General features: G+C 42.5%; 1 protein-coding gene across 1 annotated transcript; it reads left to right on the plus strand.

The window, feature by feature from the left end:
* Positions 1-953: 953 nt before the first annotated feature.
* Positions 954-9,566, plus strand: FAM154A (family with sequence similarity 154, member A). The gene is made up of 3 exons (XM_010564474.1): positions 954-1,108; positions 4,226-4,419; positions 8,614-9,566. Exons 1-3 carry the CDS (start codon positions 954-956, stop codon positions 9,564-9,566), a joined length of 1,302 nt encoding a protein of 433 aa, XP_010562776.1.
* Positions 9,567-19,083: the final 9,517 nt, after the last annotated feature.

Genomic DNA, 19,083 nt, shown 5'->3' on the forward strand with positions numbered 1-19,083 from the left:
CCCCCCGGCCCCTCCCCCCCCCCCCCCCCCCCATCCAGTGGGATGGGGGAGAAAATCATGAAAAAGAAGTAAAACTCGTGGGTTGAGATAAGAACGGTTTAATAGAACAGAAAAGAAGAAACTAATAATGATAATGATAACACTAATAAAAAGACAACAGCAATAATAAAAGGATTGGAATGTACAAATGATGCGCAGGGCAATTGCTCACCACCCGCCGATCGACACCTAGTTAGTGCCCAAGCGGCAATTCCCCGCCGCCACTCCCCCCAGTTCCTAAACTAGACGTGACGTCCCATGGTATGAAATACCCTGTTGGCCAGTTTGGGTCAGCTGTCCTGGCTGTGTCCTGTGCCAACTTCTTGTGGCCCTCCAGCTTTCTCGCTGGCTGGGCTTGAGAAGCTGAAAAATCCTTGACTTTAGACTAAACACTACTTTAGCAACAACTGAAAACATCAGTGTTATCAACATTCTTTGCATACTGAGCTCAAAACATAGCACTGTACCAGTTACTAGGAAGACAGTTAACTACATCCCAGCTGAAACCAGGACAGTAGGGCAATAAACTGATGAGAAATGGAACAAAAGGGACATTAAATAGACTTTCTAGTCCAGCACAATATGGCGCACTTGGTAGTATCTCAGGTTAACTTGCTTTTTAGTTCATCTAGGTGAACTTGTGTTTCTTAGGCTGTTTTTGTTGGCTTCACAGACTTTTTTACCACAGGCTATAGTAGCAAACAGAAGTAGCCCTTTCTTTGGGCAGGTTATGGTTTTGCACTTTAAATAATCAAGGCTGCAGCAGTCATTGCAATGGTCACTCATCCCCTATTTTGTAGTTGCAACCTGCATCCAACTTACACAATGAGGTATTGTTAATCAGCTATCTGTGAGTCACTAACTGCTGTGCTGTTTTTTTCCCTTGCAGATGTCACCATTGTCCACACCTGCCCATGAGGCCCTATAAGAAGACTGAGAAGCCATGCATGCTGTCAGAGTACCCGAAGCGATATCCCCTTTACTCCATCACTGTTCCCAGAGGCTCATTTAAGCCAAAAGAAGCATACAAGATGGCACAGATACCCATGGAAGGCATCTCGACTACAAAGTATGAAAAACACTGAAAAAGAGTGAGGGCTGTGACTTAGATAATGTGTGTGTGAGAGATGAGTAACAGAGAAAAGAAAAATGATTGGTTTTCACAAGGGGAGCCTGAACAGAACAATGTTGTGGGCTCTGTGAAGGAGGGATGAAGGTCTGTCGGAGGCCAGTTGTTGTAGCAGAGGCAAGCAGCTATTCTTCTTGCGCTTCCTGGAGGCTGAGATGTGATCTGATCAGAGAATACATGGGCCATAGAAACACAGTCATGTCTTGGCTTTTGCTCACTTTCTGTTTTGGGAAGGTTTCTGGGAAACAAGCAGAAGTGTTGTCTGGGAAAGTATTGGTGATACTGGAGGAGTATTTGTCTTTTGTTCTGTGTGTTGTGTGGCACTTTGTACACTGTAACATGAATGACTGGTTTCCAAGGAGGTGTGAATATGGTAGGGCTTGATGATTGGAAAGGGGGTCTGGGTGTTCATCTCAAGGCACTCACTGTGGATTGCTGGGCTCTTTCTGCTCCTCAGGTATGTTGTCGCTCAGTGCTGGTGTTTGGCAGAAGCCCCTGCTCTTGCACTATGCCCATTTCCCTGATGGAAGTAACTGCTGAGGCTCTTCCCTGCTGCTGGCAGAGTGATGTGCCAAGCACCTGTCCACAGAAGAAACTCATAAAAAATAGGAATCTGATCCTTTAATATGAATCTGAGAGCTTCCCTTTCCTCAAACAGTGGCTGCTGCCTTATCTTGATGTTTACTTCCTTTCTCATCACAGGCACAGTCACAAGCAACATCACTCTTGCCTTTGCTGAACTGAATTAGACACCTAGGAGATGCCAAAGGCTGGTAATGGAAGTCTTAATAGCTAACACCATCTATTTTTCCCTATCCTGATGTAGAAGCTCTACCAACTCCTTCCTCTAACTATGCCTTTTTAAGAGTTGTGAATTTAAACCACAGATGTGGCTGATGGAGTCTGAAATGCCTGACTTACATTTGGGATGCCTCTGCCTCTGTGGGAGTTTTCAGCAACAACAGAGAGGATCAGAGGGTTTCAAAGAGCAAACTTCGCTTCTGTATAGGCCTTCCATCTCCAGCATGAGCTGAAGCAGCTAGACATCTTTGTGTCTGCCTATAACTAAACCCTGGGCTCACTGGTGTCCTCTCAAGGCAGGCGAGGAGGGGCAGCCACCATGTGGGGTCTGTCAAGGAGTCCTTATACACTTTGGTTCAACCAGCAAAACTATCCTTGCTCAGACAAGGCTAGTGATTCCCACAGTAACTGTTACTCTTGGAGTTTAGTACAACTCCTGAAAAGCAGAATAGTAAGAAAGCACAGAAACTACTTACATTTGCTTCTTCAGAGCGTGCACTCTACCAAATACGTAAAACTTGCCCGCCCTTGTGAGAGGAGAAAACACAGAGCCTGAACAGTTAGCCATCAGATTGCAAGTCTTGCTGTCCTCTGGGCAACACTGGTAAGAAAATCCAGCCAGCGTGAAAGTACCAAGGCCTAGTGGAAAAGTGCCACCACCTATTAGCGGGCTGCTAAAAGCTCTGGTTCTGTGTGGCTGAACTCAGAGAGAACAAATGGATGGAGTGTATGAGAACAGCTGCAGGGACTGTGAGGCCAGCAAGCAAACACTGAGTTGTCACCAGTCTTCTCTAATAACGCTCCACTGAGTGTTAGGTGTCATATTGCAACAGCAAGCCCCCTTGATAAAGTCTGGGAGTTGCAGGCAGTACCATTTTTCATGGCATCTTGGATGCAGGTTGCCACCGATTTATCAGCAGATCAACTCTTCCTCTGTAATCTCCACTGCAGGTTCTGTTGTATTGCAATAGTCAGAGTGGGAAAAGATATGCCCACTGCCAGAAAACCCTGAAGAATTGCCTGTCTGTGATCTGTTACTTGCCTCTGGTACAGGCTCACCTGTTTCAAACATGGCACCGTGCAGTGTACTGTGAGTGGCTTGGGAAAGACCCTTTCTGTTACTGAGCCCTCCTTGCTACTGAGGATGCTGCATGCCTGTTGTATTCCTGCTTGCCTTTTCTTAGCTCCTCTTAAAAAACACATTAGCTTTAAATTGCTGATGGAAGTATGCCAAGGGGCTACAACATGTGTAACATCTACATAAGTACCTCTTGATGCTCTTGATTTTTTTTTTATGTCTGCATTTCTGTTTTTACCCCTATACCTAATAATTTGCAATGTGAATTCTCTTCCCTTCTGCTACACAGAGAATTTTGAGAATCTTGTTTATTTCCTAACAAAAACAGTATATTCGGAGACTCAGGCTCTTGCTCACGCATTACCACTCCAGATGCAAAGCACGATATAAATATTAGAATAGCTCCTGTACTGACCATTTATTCTGGCTGGCTGCCTGTGGTGTAAACAGATCTGCACACCAGTGGAAAAGTACTCTGACATTAGAGACTAAATTCACCGGTGCCAAGTAGCAGCTCTCTGCCCTGTACCAAAGGATGTGGGCAGTGAAATAGGTTCAGGTTAGTGAATCTTGGATGGTGATATTATTTTCTTCTCCATCTTGTTTCTGTAATGTTTTGTTGGAGTTAAGTGACACTACTCCAGTATCTTAAAATAGCTCTTTTACAGTGGTACCTGAGAAAAAGCTGACTGTCTGACCATGCTGATGTTTCTTTCCTCAGCTGGTGTTTTACTGTAAAACTGTTTTGTTTTTATCTCCCCATCCTGGGCTGGACTGCTGTACAGTGTGTTGTCTGGGAAGGCTATTGTTGCCTCTCATATGTTTCCCATATGTACTAGATAGCCTGCTATAATTGTTGGGCTTTTAAAAGGAGTTATGCCTTCTGGTGTAACTCCACTGTAGAACAGAGATATCTTTGTGTAAGGCCATTAACCTCACTGGGTGGAGAGAAGGGGGAACCTGGACTGCCTGAGGTTGTCCAGAGCTGCCTCAGTTCCTTTTTCAGAGTCCAGGTTTCCAAATGTGAAAGGCTTGTGTGTCTCATTAACTACTTGTATCCTATCCAGACTTTCCTAGGCTGTGGAGGTAGGGGAAAGTATTAATTTCTTTGTGTGTCCAGAAAAATGAACATAATTTTTTCCTTAAGACAAAAGACATAATGAAATTATTCTTCACAGGAGAGATTACATAGCTCATGAAGTGTTGCCACAGAAACTTAAACCACCTGAAAAGCATGACAAGAGTATGGATTTGACCTCCACTTATAAACAAGATTATAACTCCTACCCTATCTCTCAAGTACCTCCATGCCTCCCCTGTGTGACGAGACACATCCCCAGCACCAAGATGGATACAAGAACCGCTTATGAAGGTATGTGCTCTTGCAGATTCTTTCAGGACTTCACCAGTAGCTTCATTTTTGAAGAAGACAGATCAAAACAGTGTGCAGTTGTTATTTCTTCTGTTTATGTATGCCAGCAAGTTGTGCAGGAACGACACAGACACAAATTGTTGGCAATACAGCCCCTCATTAATGGTAGCACTGGGACCTCTCCGAATTCACCTCCTTTGCATGTCTGACAGGCCTAGAGACATCCTAGGTAGAAGCAAGGCCTTGTGAACTCCTGAAAATGGGTCCACCATCATCATCTTTAGGATATACTGAACATATTCTTGGTATACTGAAGGGCTGGTCCACACATTCAGTGGATCAGACACACACAAAATACATAGAATTTGCTGCATCTGAGCACGTCATGAAGCATGGGACCCTTTTTCTGTGTGCTGCAGAGTTAATCTGTCAATGTGCAGGAGGCATATATGGGCACGCAGAAGTTCCACACAAATTTCCAAAGCACTCAAGTTCTACTCCTGGTAAAACAGGTGAACTGTGCATCTAACTATGCCCTTGTGTCTCAGTAGCAGTAACTTGGTGTAGGTGGTTTGTGTTTGTGGGGTCTTTGTTCCTTCCTCTCCAACAGCATGAAATCTCTTCTGCATGCACTGGGCAAAATCTTTCAGTTACATATTTACAGCAATGGTACTAATTTTGGTAGTAAGTCATAAGTAGAAAATCAGAGGATTTTGCCTCCCCTCTGCACACCTTTCAGCTAGCTAACATTGCTAGGCAGATAGCTAGCATTTGTGTATTTCTTAAAACAATTTTTAATTATTTTATTTTATTTAATTTATTTTATTTTATTTTATTTAATTTATTTTATTATTATGCTATGCAAATATAAAAGCTTATGATTGGTGCTGGCATTGATATTTGTCCCAATGTAAAGAAACAATTTTTTTCTTAAAACTTGAAATGATAAAGGAAGTAAGCAAATAAAAGCTATGTGAATGCAGTGTTAAGATTACCCAGCTGAAATGACTGAAAGTCAGACTTTAGTGCAGCTGCATGTTTGCAATGGCATAAACTGAAATTTCTACATTAAGCACACAGGAAATACTGTACATTTAGAATGACTTGAGTCATGAAGACCATGACCCGCAGGTGCAAAATGCCCATGTTTAAAATTTTGAACACTTTGTTTTGCATAGGCAATGTCACCAGATGGTATTCATTGGAATAGCTTCAGTGAAGCCAATAAAAAAAGGCTGCTTTGCACAAGCAGAGGATCGTTCCTTCTGTGTTTAGATATCCCTAACTTCTCTGTATCTGAACCAGATGTATATCTTTGTCTTTTATCAGTGTTTAGGTCAGCACCTTAACTGTTACTCTAGAGCTCTACTAAAATGTATCACAGCTACATTTGGTTATAATTTCTGTATTTTTCAAAACACTGCAAATGGAAATCTTTGTCCAAACCCCCTCAAAGGTCAAGTTGCATACTGAATAAATTCCCTTTTAAAGGCCCAGGTTCACAAAAAATACAAGTTTTCTTTGGGCTATTCTCTAAGCATTGCTAGGTTTTACTGATCACTACTCAAGTGTGAAATTTTGAAACATGCTATTCAATTAAGTATCATAATTCAAATATTTAAGCAGCATATAAAACAGTGCTGCATTGGTATTAAATTACCTTTCCTACTGTAGTGTCATACTCCTTCCCACTAAACACACCATATCCCAAATGACACTGTAGGTTTAAGATGATGCTATTGCATATCACAATTAATGTCAGATTACTTTGCAACTTAAGGTTTCAAAATTCTCATCTCCTCTAAGATACGCACATACCTACCAACTGCAGGTACACAATCTAACTTCAGTTTTGTCTTGCTTTGTTACAGTGAGATGTGCCTAACCCTCCAATAACATATGGTTCATATCCTCTGCTCCCTCCTGTACCCCCTAATGTTTTCAAGATTGTGCTACATGGGAAACTATTAATATCTGTGGGAGAAGAATTAGAGTTACAATAAAATTGTAACATATTTTGAAGGAATAGTAGCACTGCTGGCTTACACTAAGTAAAATAACTTCATAATGCCTATGAGGTCTCCAAACGTGTAGAGCTTGTAAATTTTTAAAATTGGAGACAGATGGACTTCCTTGTCATATTTTGAATATTTTGCAAAAGCCGTGGTTACATCCAAAATGCACAGACTGTTTTCTAGCAAAGATGATGGGAGAACATAAAAAGTTTTTTGGTAACTCTTGGTTGGTGTCTGAAATGTCAGATCTCTGAATGACCCCTTGCTTTGAGAAGCTCATTAGCTTCTCACTTTTTAACACTTTATTAATACATCCCCTGTAATAACACATGTCCATATGTGCTCATGGTTCACCCTGCTGGACCATCTCTCCAGGAAAATTATGTACCCTAGGCACGAGTACAAGGTCAGCATCCCATGAGCGTGGTGGTGCCTGGACATCTCCTATTTGCCCAGAGAAACAGGAGTACCTGGAGCATTTAAACACCCTGACACTAGCAGGGCACTCAGCCTGCACTTCAGTGGCACCGACAGTGGCAAATGAATGTCTATGTCAGTGCACACAGGCAGGGCCATATTCTCCACTGACTACACTAATTAGTGGCATGAGGGCAGCTCTGTACCCAAGGGCTGGGGTGCTTCCTGGGAGCAGCATGACACCTGTGGCTGCTGCTTCCTCTCTTGTGACAGGGCAGAGCAACTTGCTATGAACCCGAAAGACTTTAAATAGACATCTAATTGGGACAAAAAGTTACTTTTTTTTGGGTCAACTTCACATTGTAATGAACACATCCTTTGTATAATTGTGTTTGTGCAGTACCATAGCCACTGCCATTCAATAGGAATAACTCTGTTTGGATTGGAGAGTTCAAATATCCTGATATATAATTGCATCATTTACTTTCTAGTACTTTGAAACCTAGACTTCCTTCCTGTGCAGAGTCAGCTGGAAGCTTATTTGCCTCATGACTCTGAATGTGGTTTAAAAGGAGGGAAAATTAAATAAAAAAAATACTTGGGTTAGCTCCAAGACTATTTCATTTTAACTTCCTACCAGTAACCATAATGCTCTCTAGGGGAAGTTGCACAAGATTGCTAGGAAGGGAAAAAATGATGGTCTTCTGGCTGTAGCACTGGTTGGAGGGCTAGGCAGATTTGCAATAGCTTTCTAGTGTGACTGAGTGCAAATCTTTTTAAGTTTCAGTGCCTCATTTTTTCCCCTGGTATCCTGCCGAGGAAGGAAGATATGAATGTCTCTAAAATGCTACGTAAAATGTTTTCTTAGTCATGAATTTGGATAGCAAGATTTCTGGAGTATGGACCGTCTCTGTGGTATGATTCAATGCTTCAGATCAGTGTAGGCTTAGTCTGTAAATTCCGGCACAGTTCTTCTAATAAGGAAGAATTGGAGACAGAGTTACAAGCTCCTTCTCGGTTCCTGCTTGTACTGACAGCAAGAGTACCACAGAAAGCAAAGCCAAGAGCCAAGGAGATGCCACACAGCACAGGTTGCTGACACCAAATGAGCTGCAAAACCCTGAACTCGGCAAATACTATGCAGCATCACATCTATGCAGTTGAGAAATTGGGTCGTCCCCAAATGAGAAGGTATAAAAACGATGCATAGCTCTACAACTTGGCCTTTAGAGTAGAATGATGGACATCTGGTTCTCCTTGCCACAGAGTTACTGTGGGAGACACGTGAACCGCCTTCTGCAGACATAGGCATACTCTGCCTGTGCTCTGAGCCAGCCACAACATAGCTGCAGGAGGGTAAATGAAGGGGGTTGAAGTCAGTGCAATGATACTCCACTTTCATGATTTCTGGTTGACTGAGCATGAGGACAGCAGCCACTCAGTCACCTGCAGAAAATGTCTCTGCAAGACTGAGAATGTAATTTAACCTTCCCACATTGTATTTCACCATCTCTGTAGGTATGGGTGGGTACTGGACTATTTTCATTCTATATTCTGTGTAAATGCTAAGCATTTCCAGGGGTTAGCACACTAGTGTATGTGTTCTACAGCAGCTCTTCTAATAGGGTTTGTCAATCAATACAACATCAACAAATATTTTTTACATTAGAAAATGTAATAATCAAAACATAATATGGTATATGCCTAAACTCACCAAAGAACTTCAGCTGAGCACTTAGAAAGGATTCCTCTTACGTTTCAGATGACTATGTGTTATGGAATGAACCAAAGACAGAGCTGATCAGACCAAACGACAGATTTCACCCATCAGAAGAAAAATTTGACCACAGAACCATTGTCCAGGATGACTATCTCTACAGGAGACCAGTTGCCACTCAAAGCTGCAAACCTCTGAATCTGGTCCAGAAAACTGAGGGTCCCTTTGAGACTATAACCAATTATAGAATGAATTATGTGCCACATCCTCTGCAGAAATGTTATGTCCATAAAAATGAGAAATACAAGGTCAATGAGGTCCCATTTGATGGCCTCACTACCCACAAAGTTTCTTACAAGGGGATGGTTGGTGAGCCAGCCAGGCTTGCAAAACCGTACCAGCTGAAGCTTCTCCATGATCTTCCATTTTCCTCTACAACTGAGTTTCAAGAAGAATACCAAGCTTGGCCATGGCATCCCGTATTCACCAAAAAACCTGACGTATATCTTCCGCCTCTGGAGAAAATGGACCTTCACACCACTACTCAGGTACATTATAAGCACCCAAATGGCAAGCCAGCCAAGATGTGTCAATCTTTGGCCCACCTTAAAAAAATTACTGAGCCATTCAATAGCTCTTCTATAATGAAGGAAGACTATAAGCCTTGGCTGTGCAAGAGACTAAAACCTATCATTCATGCTCCGGAGCTGACCTTCCCAGCAAAACCAATGGATTGCTTGACTACCTTTCAGACCCATTATGTGCCTCATCCACTCACAGTTGTGAAGAGCTATAAACCTGGCTGGTCAGGCCCAAATCATCACACTCTGCTAGATGCTAAAACGACCTATGCCACCAGCTACACACCAAAGGGCCTTGTCAGATGCTTGGCATCTTACAAAGACCCATCGGGTTACATCTTTGAGGGAGCTGATGCTGATGGTCACAAACTTTATCTGCCTGCTTCCAAGAGTGAGTGCCTACAAGGTGGACACTGAAAGAAGAAAAGAGTGGATGCAACCTTCTTGGAAATGGATTCAAAAAGCAGGGCCTCAGTGAGCTACAAATGACAGCTTGATTTTGTTTGTAACCTTTCAAACCAATTATTGATTTCATGTTTGGAGAGCTCCTAAAATAAACTTAATTCCTAGGCATTGGCTTTTTCTGGATCATTTGCACAAATGAAAAACATAAAATCCGGGGAGAAGACACACTGATCCTTGTTTCTCTGTATTTTTTTTCTTTTTACCACCTAACTCTTGCTCTTTAATTGAGATATCCTCCTCCTGAGACACTAAAAGAGAGATCTTGCAGTAACATAATTATTATTGTAACATGGGGTCAGTGGCATCCATGATGACAGCAGTAGAACAGCCTCTTCAGATGAACGACATGCTGGAAGTCACACTTAAAAGTCATGGCTGGATAACAAAGTCTGAGATCTGGCTTTACTAGCCACTCACATCAAAGACACATACAAAAGGTACAATTACTGGATAAATATTATTGAAGATTGTGCCTTCATTGTGCCACTGTGCTGCTCAGACCTGGGCTATCAGATGTGAGCTTGTCATGCCAAAGATACCACCCTTGCTGACAACTTCCAAGGGAAGTTTTTCAGTAAAAGCTTTTCACTGCAGTGAGGGTACCAGAAACATCAAAGGGTTGAAATTGTCCTGTGTTGCTACAGTTCGGCCAGCAGCTGGATTTGTATTATTTTTTGGATAAGGCCAGTATTAAGCTCCTGATCAGAACTGTTCATTTCTGTGTCCAAGGTGCTTTTCTGTAGGTTTACGAGTGTTAAATTAGCACTATGAAACCTATTGGCTTCTTAAGTGCATTCTACTTTCCTAAACCCTCCTCTCCCTTACTCCTGGCTGCTCTCACTGTTTCCTGAGTATTTAGCTCAAGTGCTAGGTAGAGCTGTTGCATGCTGGAGGAAAGGCTTGGGTCTCACCATCAAAGTGGCTGCATTTAAGGAGGAAGTGGAAAACAATTTTCAGTATAAATGTGTTTTAAAACTTTTGAAAAGCTTTGAAACTTGTTGGGATAGAAGTCTTCCATAACTGCTTGCAAGCTAAAGCTGAACACATTCTTTCTGAAGACATGAATGCCTAACCCTGAGGGAGGGAAGCTAATGGAACATTCACCCTAGAAGCACAGTGGCTCTGCATCACTTGAAGTCCTTAAATCAGTCCTAGAGGCCTTTTCTAAACATATGCTCTAGTTCATTGAAAAATTATGTGCTTGCAGCATGAAAAACTAGGCAAATCTCTACAGACTACACTATAAAAAAGGACCAAACTATGTAGTCACTGATGGTTCCACACAACCTTCAGAAATACAGGAATCTGTAAACTATTCACTCACCTGTAGTGAGGTATTGACCTAGAGTATGTATGGCATTTTTGCCACCTCATGCTACCTTACCAACCTTCTTGAACCTTCATGTCTTTAATGTTGAGCTTTGACAGGAAAATACTTTTTCTTCCCCATCTCTTTTTATTCACTTATTTTTCTGATTTTTATTTATCAGCCCATAATTCTGTCAATTTTGAAACAGTGTTTGTCTGAAAGAAACAGCTGGGGCCTGTGGCTGCGGAAGAGATTGTTCTTTTATGCAGGAAAGCTCCCTGACAGTTCCTTCAACTCTTTGATGTAAGACTGGCAATGAATGCAGAGCCAGGGTGTAAATCTATCTAGACATCAAAGTCTAGTGTGTAAATCTATCTTTATTACAGGTTTGTGTTTTTTTTTGCTAGGTGAAAGTTAGGCTTATCAAAATGGATAGCAATGCAATATGCTGCTTAGCATTAGTAATTGCTGGATTTTGAACATAAACAGCAGGAATCTTGATTTTGCAAACAGTGGATCAACTCACAGAAGCATCAAGCAGACATGGCTGGTTTAATGCCAACACTTTCACCACATGAGACACAGGTCTGGGGTTTTTTCCTGGCTTACACCTAAATATATAAAAAACTTATTAATATCATTATATGATAGCACTAAGGAACAATGTGAGTTCACTGGAGTGACTAAAGGTGTGGTTCCACAGAAATTAAAGCTGATTAAATCTTGGGCTGCTGTGGTCTCACCTTTCTGTCTGCCTGCAGCTGCATATTTCCCCCATTCTCTCTCTTTCTGGTAACAACATTAGTGCTGTCTGAGTGCGTGATGGACTAGATCAGGACACTGATCCAGCTGAAGGCAAATCAGTGTTTTAGTAAGGTTAAGACCCATTTACTTCATTTCCCTGAATCAGTGCACCACTCAGTTGCCAACTTAGGTGCAGGAGGTCAGCACAGAAAGAAACACATGACTCGGGTAGCCCAGACGTGGCTTGGCTGGAACTGCTGTGGAAGTGCATCTCCCTGTTCCCAAACAAGTTGTTCAATGCCTTCTAATTTGGTGTGGCCCTGAAGCAAAACCTTTGTGTGCTGCCTGACCTCCCCTGGAGGAGGCATTTGCTTCATCCTGTCTCTGCCAGCCTCCTCTTCTTCCCCTGTCCACTGCATGGACAGGGCTGTGCTTCTGCTCCTCTTGGCCTCCTGTGTGGGCAGCAGTCCTCCCTTTGCTCTGTAATGCAGTTAAAGCAACATCTTCCTAGCCTGCAGTTTAATTTGGATTAAAATGGCAGTGTCATCAGAAAATTGGCATAAGAGAAAATCATAATTTGGGGGAGAATTGAGGTCTTTAACACAGAAAATAAAGATGGACTGCATTGCATTACACAGGATTTGGTTACTGTTTTCATGCAGAATGAATTTATGGATAAAGATGAGCAGAAGTTAATTTTACCTTATGTTTGTGCCAATTAGATTTATCTTCTTCTTAGAGTGGTCACAATCTCAGAAAGAAGGAAGTACAAGTTAGAAGCCTGAAAAAGAGCTTAAAAGGTCACTGAACTGCACCACAGGTTTGTGTAATTGTTTTTGAAGTTACTTACAGGAGGAGGAAAATGAAACTATACTTGTGTGCATGGCAGAACTAGATGCTAGGGCCAGATGAACTAGCACTTGCTCGGAAACCTCTCAGATGCTCTAGAGTGATCTTGTCTGTTTTGTGGGACAATAATGGATGAAAAAAAGACTACCTGCCTTTAGCCCAGCCTCCAGTGTTGGGAGCAGCCTTGAGGAGCTCATGAAACTTGTAGTCATGATTCAGCACAAGACAACACTTCTCACTCTGTGAACAAATGGGTAGAAAGAGGGAAGTCATCTGTAATCAACACCTTTTACTTCATTCACTGGTACTTTTGAAGAATGGACGATGTAATGAATACCTAAACACTGACCTAAGTACAAAGGCTACTATTGAAAAGTGTTTCAAAAGCCAAAATGCAAGGATGAAATCAAGGGGCTTTTTCCTTGGCAGGGTTGAGAACAGCATGCAGGACATTTGTACTGTGAAGCATGCAAAAAAACCCTAAGGATAATTGTGCTAAGCAATAGTAGATGAAAACTGTCACTGTCAGAGCAGGTTACTACACTGGTATCAATTACTGTAATCATTGCCAATAGACGTTAGCTGTGTACAGGAACAGTCCCCTGTACATACACTGCAGAGCCTATTTGAAGGCATAGCTTCTTCCTGTGTCCCTGAAAACACAGAAGAGGAGAAGTCTCCAGTACTACTGATCTCCAGGGCAAAGCACAATCTGTTAGGCAAGTCTTAAGCATGAAAGCTGAATTAAGGAGACATGTCCAAACTAAATGTTACAAGGGTTGCATCTTCCTGGAAGGTCCTGAATGTCTGCTCAGCCAGGAGGCAGGCAGGACTGCAGTTCTTGCCAGTGGAAAGGCTGAGCAAAACTACTTAATTCCCCTGTCCTCAGCTGGAAACAAAATAAAACAACCCCCAAAGAAACCAAGTTATATGGAATAATGGGGCAGATGATAGATAACTAATCAGTTCAGTTTTGACTTGCATGATATCAGCCTTTCAATCACCTGTGCCTGCAAAGACTGCAAACCCCTGGTGCCTCACATCTGCAGGAGACAGTTAGTCCATCTGGAGAAGTTTTGCAGTTGGCAATATGCAAGAGGTCAAAAAACCCAGTAAGTTAGATACTTATGGTCTAGAAATATGAACAGGCAGCAAATTTGTGAAAAGTTTACCACTACAAACCTTAAAAAGGGCTTCACCAATGCTATGGATTGCTAGAGAGAGCAAATTGTCAGCACCTTGAGTGTTTCAGTGCTATGAAGAAAGTGTTGAACTATAAGCGGTATACCTCAGTAAGGACTGAGGATGTTCATGTCATAGAGGGAAGCAATATTGATCCTGAGCATGATACTCTGGAGACAGGAGGCAGCTGAACTTAATGTACAAAAAAGCAAACACTTTCTTTGCAAGTGTGAGAGACTGAAAGAGTTAATGTCTCAAACATTGTGGTGGGGCAAGTTCTGCTTGAAGACAAACCCTGCACAGCAAGAAGTCAAGGTGAAAAGCCCATCAGCTCAGACATCAGCAACAGGAGGGGGAGGGCATGCTGGAGGGTTCGCAGCACTCTGTTCTGATAAGCTGTTCTGATACAAAGATCAAACAATGGCCACATCTGCAGGGAAGGAGAAGTTACTGCACAAAGGACCCCCGAGTCCAAAGGCTCACAAACTGCTCATTAACCTGACGCTTTTGGGTGCCAGCCTGAAGGAGGGGCAAGGATGATAAAAGGACACAAACTGAAGCCACGGGCTAGCAAGCCCACTGGAACTGCACTCCTGGGCTGACTGAACCAACGCTGGACCTAGGATTGGTGAAATCTTTCTCTCTTCCTTTTTCCCTCTGTGTCTTCTTCTCTCTTTCCTTTTCCTTTTCCACAAACCCTACACCTCATCCCTTTAAGACATAAAACCATTGACCAAGTCTGAGACTAAGAGTAGATCCAGCCACCCCGGGCCCTTCTCTGAGGAGGAGTCTGGAAAGCAAGGGGGTCTGCTCTGAACCTCCTGAATAAGGAGGGATCTCCTTATTCCCTGAATCGATGTATATGGTTACCCTGGGTTACACAGTTTACAGAAGTAGTTTTATGCCAATTCCTGTTGTGAGAAACCCTGCCACCTACTAGCATGCCTCCCCAGTTCAGTTTGCGTGTCATGAACGAAATCGTTAACTGATAGTTTGGTGTCATTTCACCTTAATTAACCCGAGGGAATTTCGAATTAAACAGGACTCCCTGGTCGGTCCGGTCTGGGTCATGACAGCAAGACAAAAAAAAGACTTTGCTGGGGCATGGACAGGATCTCTCTGAGGGAGCCATGTCATCTCAGTTGGAAAGAGGCATTTGGGCAGAGAGCTGCAGTCTGGGTTCGCTGGGATGGGAAACTTCCGTAATGAATTTTCTGAGCAGAGTTTGCTTTTGGCTGATACTGTTACAAATCCCTCTTCCCCCTACTGTATTAGTGTGTGTCTCTTTCTCTGCCTCTTTCCCACACTGGAAGCAGTTTGATGAGTTGTGCCTCTTTCCTTGTTTTTCTGGGGAAATACTTCTTTGGGGCAACCTGATCTTCACTTCTCCATCTGGCTGCAGGTCTGTCCCACAGATGTTTTAGGCTGCATTCAGCAGGGAAGGAATAGGGTAACTCTTAAAGAGGCAGTGGTGTGTTTGGCTCTATATTCCCTGTTTCCACCAGCTCACTAGCGCTGTGCTTGCTGATATGAGCTGTACCCAGACAGGCGGGAGGGCTCATGCGGCACAGCTGAGTGCCATCATGCGGGCTCAAGGGTGCTGTTTTGCTGGGTGAGCAAGGCCCTGCTCTGCTTTGTTCTCTGCTAAAAAAGAAAAGTGCCTGTAGGATCCTCCTGGCACAGCTGGATTTGATTTGCTGTGATTTGTGTGTAGTGGGTTAACAGTGAGATTCTTCTTTTTTGGTAATAAAATCACTAGGTTTTATGCTGTTAGTTGAAAACTGACTCCATCAGTGTTTCAGTAGGTGAAGTGTTTTAACAAGCATCCACCAACCTCATGGGCTATTTATTTAAATGAATAATTTACGCTTTTAAAAAAAGCAGCATGTTGAAAAGAGTGGGGGGAAGTCTCCATATAGCCCATACCAAATTACTCCTCAGCCCAACCATTAAGCACTTCCTTAAGAGAAAAGAAACCCGTCCTGGCTCATCACTTCGACAGCAAGCTGTTGATGCCCTGTCTGGTGTGATCCTTCTGGTTCAGGTTTTATTATTGTGCTTTGCCACTGGCCCTAGGGAGTTTGTAAATGAAGTAGGCTCAGACCTCATGCGAGACCTAGAAGCAGCAGGCTACACTGTAGTATTAAAGAGGGTAGTAGTACAGAGTGATTCCCCATGCCTGTGTCATCCTAAGCATGTGTGGATAACTATATGCTTACTATGCAATTGTTCACATCCTGCCACTGCTTAAATAAACAGTATTTATATGTAGCCAGAGTACAATCCTCTGGTGTCCCCTTCCCTTTTAGCCACATGAAGCTGCCTACTTTTATTTTATCTACACAAATATAAAGCTTTTCTTTGCAAAGGGCTTAAAGGCTTAGGCAACACTCTTGTTTTTCCCCTTTTTTCCCTCTTCTAAGAGGTAAGCAGGGTGTTAGCAGGAAGGATGGAGAACTGCAACCCAAACAAGCAGCACACTATTTGTTCATTGTTTTCACTTAAAAGCCCTAGTTATCAGAGTTTCATAAACCTTATCCCTTGCTCAAGCCAGCTGAGATGCCTCCCTGCTCAACCCTGGTTGCAGAGCTCTTGCTCTGCCTGCAGAGAGGACTCTCCTGCCCAGGCTCTGCTCAGCTGGGGACTCGGCTGGTGCAGCCCTGCCTGCTGTGCTGCAGCCCTCCTGTAGCCTCAGGGACCTAGCCAAATGCCTGGTCTTTCAGCTGGTACCTGGGAAATTTGTGTGTCTGGGCAAGTGTGGAGGTGCCCTGCAAGACAAGAAAACTGTCTCTGGTGAAGGATGAGCATTTTGTGGTACCAGGGTTGCTTTTGTTGTGTGAGCTTAGTGATGATGCTGCAGTAGCTTCACCAAGATGCTGTGCAGGGGACTCTGGCCTTTAGAAACCTGGTGCCCATCTTCCTCAAAAGCCGTTGCTCTGGCTGACAGAAGCTGTAGTTTTGAAGGGAGTTTGGAAGGAGCATGGTAGGATGGAGTCTCTCCTTGGAAAGAAGTAATGTTTAGTAAATACATCAGCTGTTAGCATCAAAAAGACCTACAGAGCTCTTTGGACCTATGTAAGCAAGTGAGGGGTGGAGCAGTGGCTCTGGACTCTTGTCACTGGGATAGTGAGGTGCCAAGGAGATGTGGGTGTGCAATGGGTGATGCAATGCTGCATCACTCCTTCCCATCTGCTACACTTCAACATGTGCAATTCAGAGCAGCCTGAGGCAGTACAACTTGCACATGATACAGACTCAGAGAAGGGCATAAAAAACATTCCCATGCAACCCCCTGTTTCTGTGTGAAGTAAGCGTGTGCAGGTCTCCCAACATGTATGCTCATTAGTCACAGTGGCAAAGCAGGCACCAATGTAAAGCTGGCATGCATAAAGGGCAAAGCACATCCAGTGGGCTTCCTGTATTAAAAGCAAACCAAAAAGCACTGGCAAGATTCTCATGAGAATTAATTGCATCTGACTGTGGTTATAGCTGGTGATACTGGCAGCAAATATTTCAACTTTCACACTTTTATTTATAACCTTATGCTGTCAGCTACTTTCCATGTCAGTGACAGGGTATATGCTTTACCCTCAGTATCTCTAGCAATAGTACTTACAAACTGATTTTGTTTCATCTTTGTTTTTTTTATTGGTCAGAAGCCACTTTTTGCTGTGCTTTGTTTCTCCCTGTGTAAAGCCTTCTTCATATGAGCATGAGCTGATATGCAAGCTCAGATCAGTGAGGAGCCACTGCTGATGATCCTGTTTTAAATACATTTCACAAACAAACTACTTTGTGCTCTGTTTTGTCAGTTTCTTTTTTTTTTTTTTTAATTGAAAAAATTCTTCCACATGGACCCTTCTGTGATACTCCTGTAATGTGAAGGTACTTGTGTACTCTCAGCTTTGCTGCCTCAGCCACCCAAAATGCACTGGATGGCTCAGTAATGGCTGCTCCAGGTTTTGTGACCTTTCTGGCAAAAAAGAAGGGCTGGAGTCCATGATTTCATGGACTTTCTAGTCTCAGTCTTCATCAGTGATCACTGAAGGAAAGATGAGGCTAAGCACCATATTTGCTTCTCAGAGGGACAGATGGAGAATAAGAGGCATTCCTGTGTTCATGTCTTCACATATGAAGTTGAGAATGGGAGCAAGTATTGTATCTCAGTGAAAAGGCAGGGGAGGATAGAAGTAGGTATTTTACTCAGAAGAGATGCTGAGACATGGCTTTTTGCTTTATAAATCTGGATAAATAACTTGTTGGGTTGCATATTACTGAAAAGATTTAGTGAGAACTTTATATCAAAATTTTATTAAAATGACTTATATGATTAGATTTTAGATTTAATTCTGATTGACTGGAGGGGAGATGTTGGGTGGAAATGATGAAAAGCAATGTAGGTGAAAATGATGATTAATCAATATACTTTTAGTGTGAGAAATGTGTAAGATCAGTAGAAAAAAGGTGTCTGATTGTCCTCTCCCTCAATTTTGTGCAAACTAAAGTATTTGACATCTTCTTTGGTTTAGTGTCCACAAATAAAAGCTGAGTGTGACAGTTTAATACATAACATTAGTGACAAATATATGTATACCTTTAAACAAGAGGATGAAGGGAATGGTTAAATCAGTGATTCCCAAACTGTGGTCTGCAGCTAATATGCAAAGCCATAATTAGCATTAGCAGTTCTGAGCTTCCCATCTGTTTACACTGGCAGGCTCCAAGAAAATCTGGCATTTAAAACAGTTTGAAAGCTTCTGTGTTAAAAATTAGATAACTGAAAGAATGAAGTTAATTCATTCAACTACTAGCTGAAATGATCAGTGACTCACTGACAACTGCCGTCAAGAACTTATGAGGACTTCTGCGGTCCTGAAAATCTGGAAGAAAGTAAGCTTTTTGTTCACCTTTTTCTACAAATAGAGGTAGTACAAACAGATAGTAAGGTGATCATTAGTTTCTGTTTGACAGGGTAATTTGCAAAAAGGAACATAACTTAAAAAGACCTTCAATTGCAGTCCATATGATTGCAGAGAGATAGTAGAAAAAAAATTTCTAGCTAAAGGCTACTTTGCAAAACTCTGCCTATGGCTTTTGTGGTTTTAAGAGTATGTATGCAGATGTACATGCCTGGAGTAGTTTAGCTGTTCTTACCTTGTCCCACTTTGGGGGTGGGAGTGGGTCTCCTGTGGGAAACCTTTCAGCACTGCTTTTTTTTCTTGCTGCAGAACTGTTTTTCTTCCTTGAGGAAAATTAGTAGGGAGAACAAAACTGGAAGCTTGCTTTGAAGGTTTTGAAGGCTTTTTGACTTGACTGGTAACTAGAGCCATATGCATAAAAAGAGAATAATTATTCTCTTGAGAACCTAAGCTGGTCTGCTGTTCA

Source organism: Haliaeetus leucocephalus, unplaced genomic scaffold, assembly GCF_000737465.1.
Source record: "Haliaeetus leucocephalus isolate CR32 unplaced genomic scaffold, Haliaeetus_leucocephalus-4.0 Scaffold180, whole genome shotgun sequence".
In the NCBI taxonomy this organism is placed as follows: Eukaryota; Metazoa; Chordata; class Aves; order Accipitriformes; family Accipitridae; genus Haliaeetus; species Haliaeetus leucocephalus.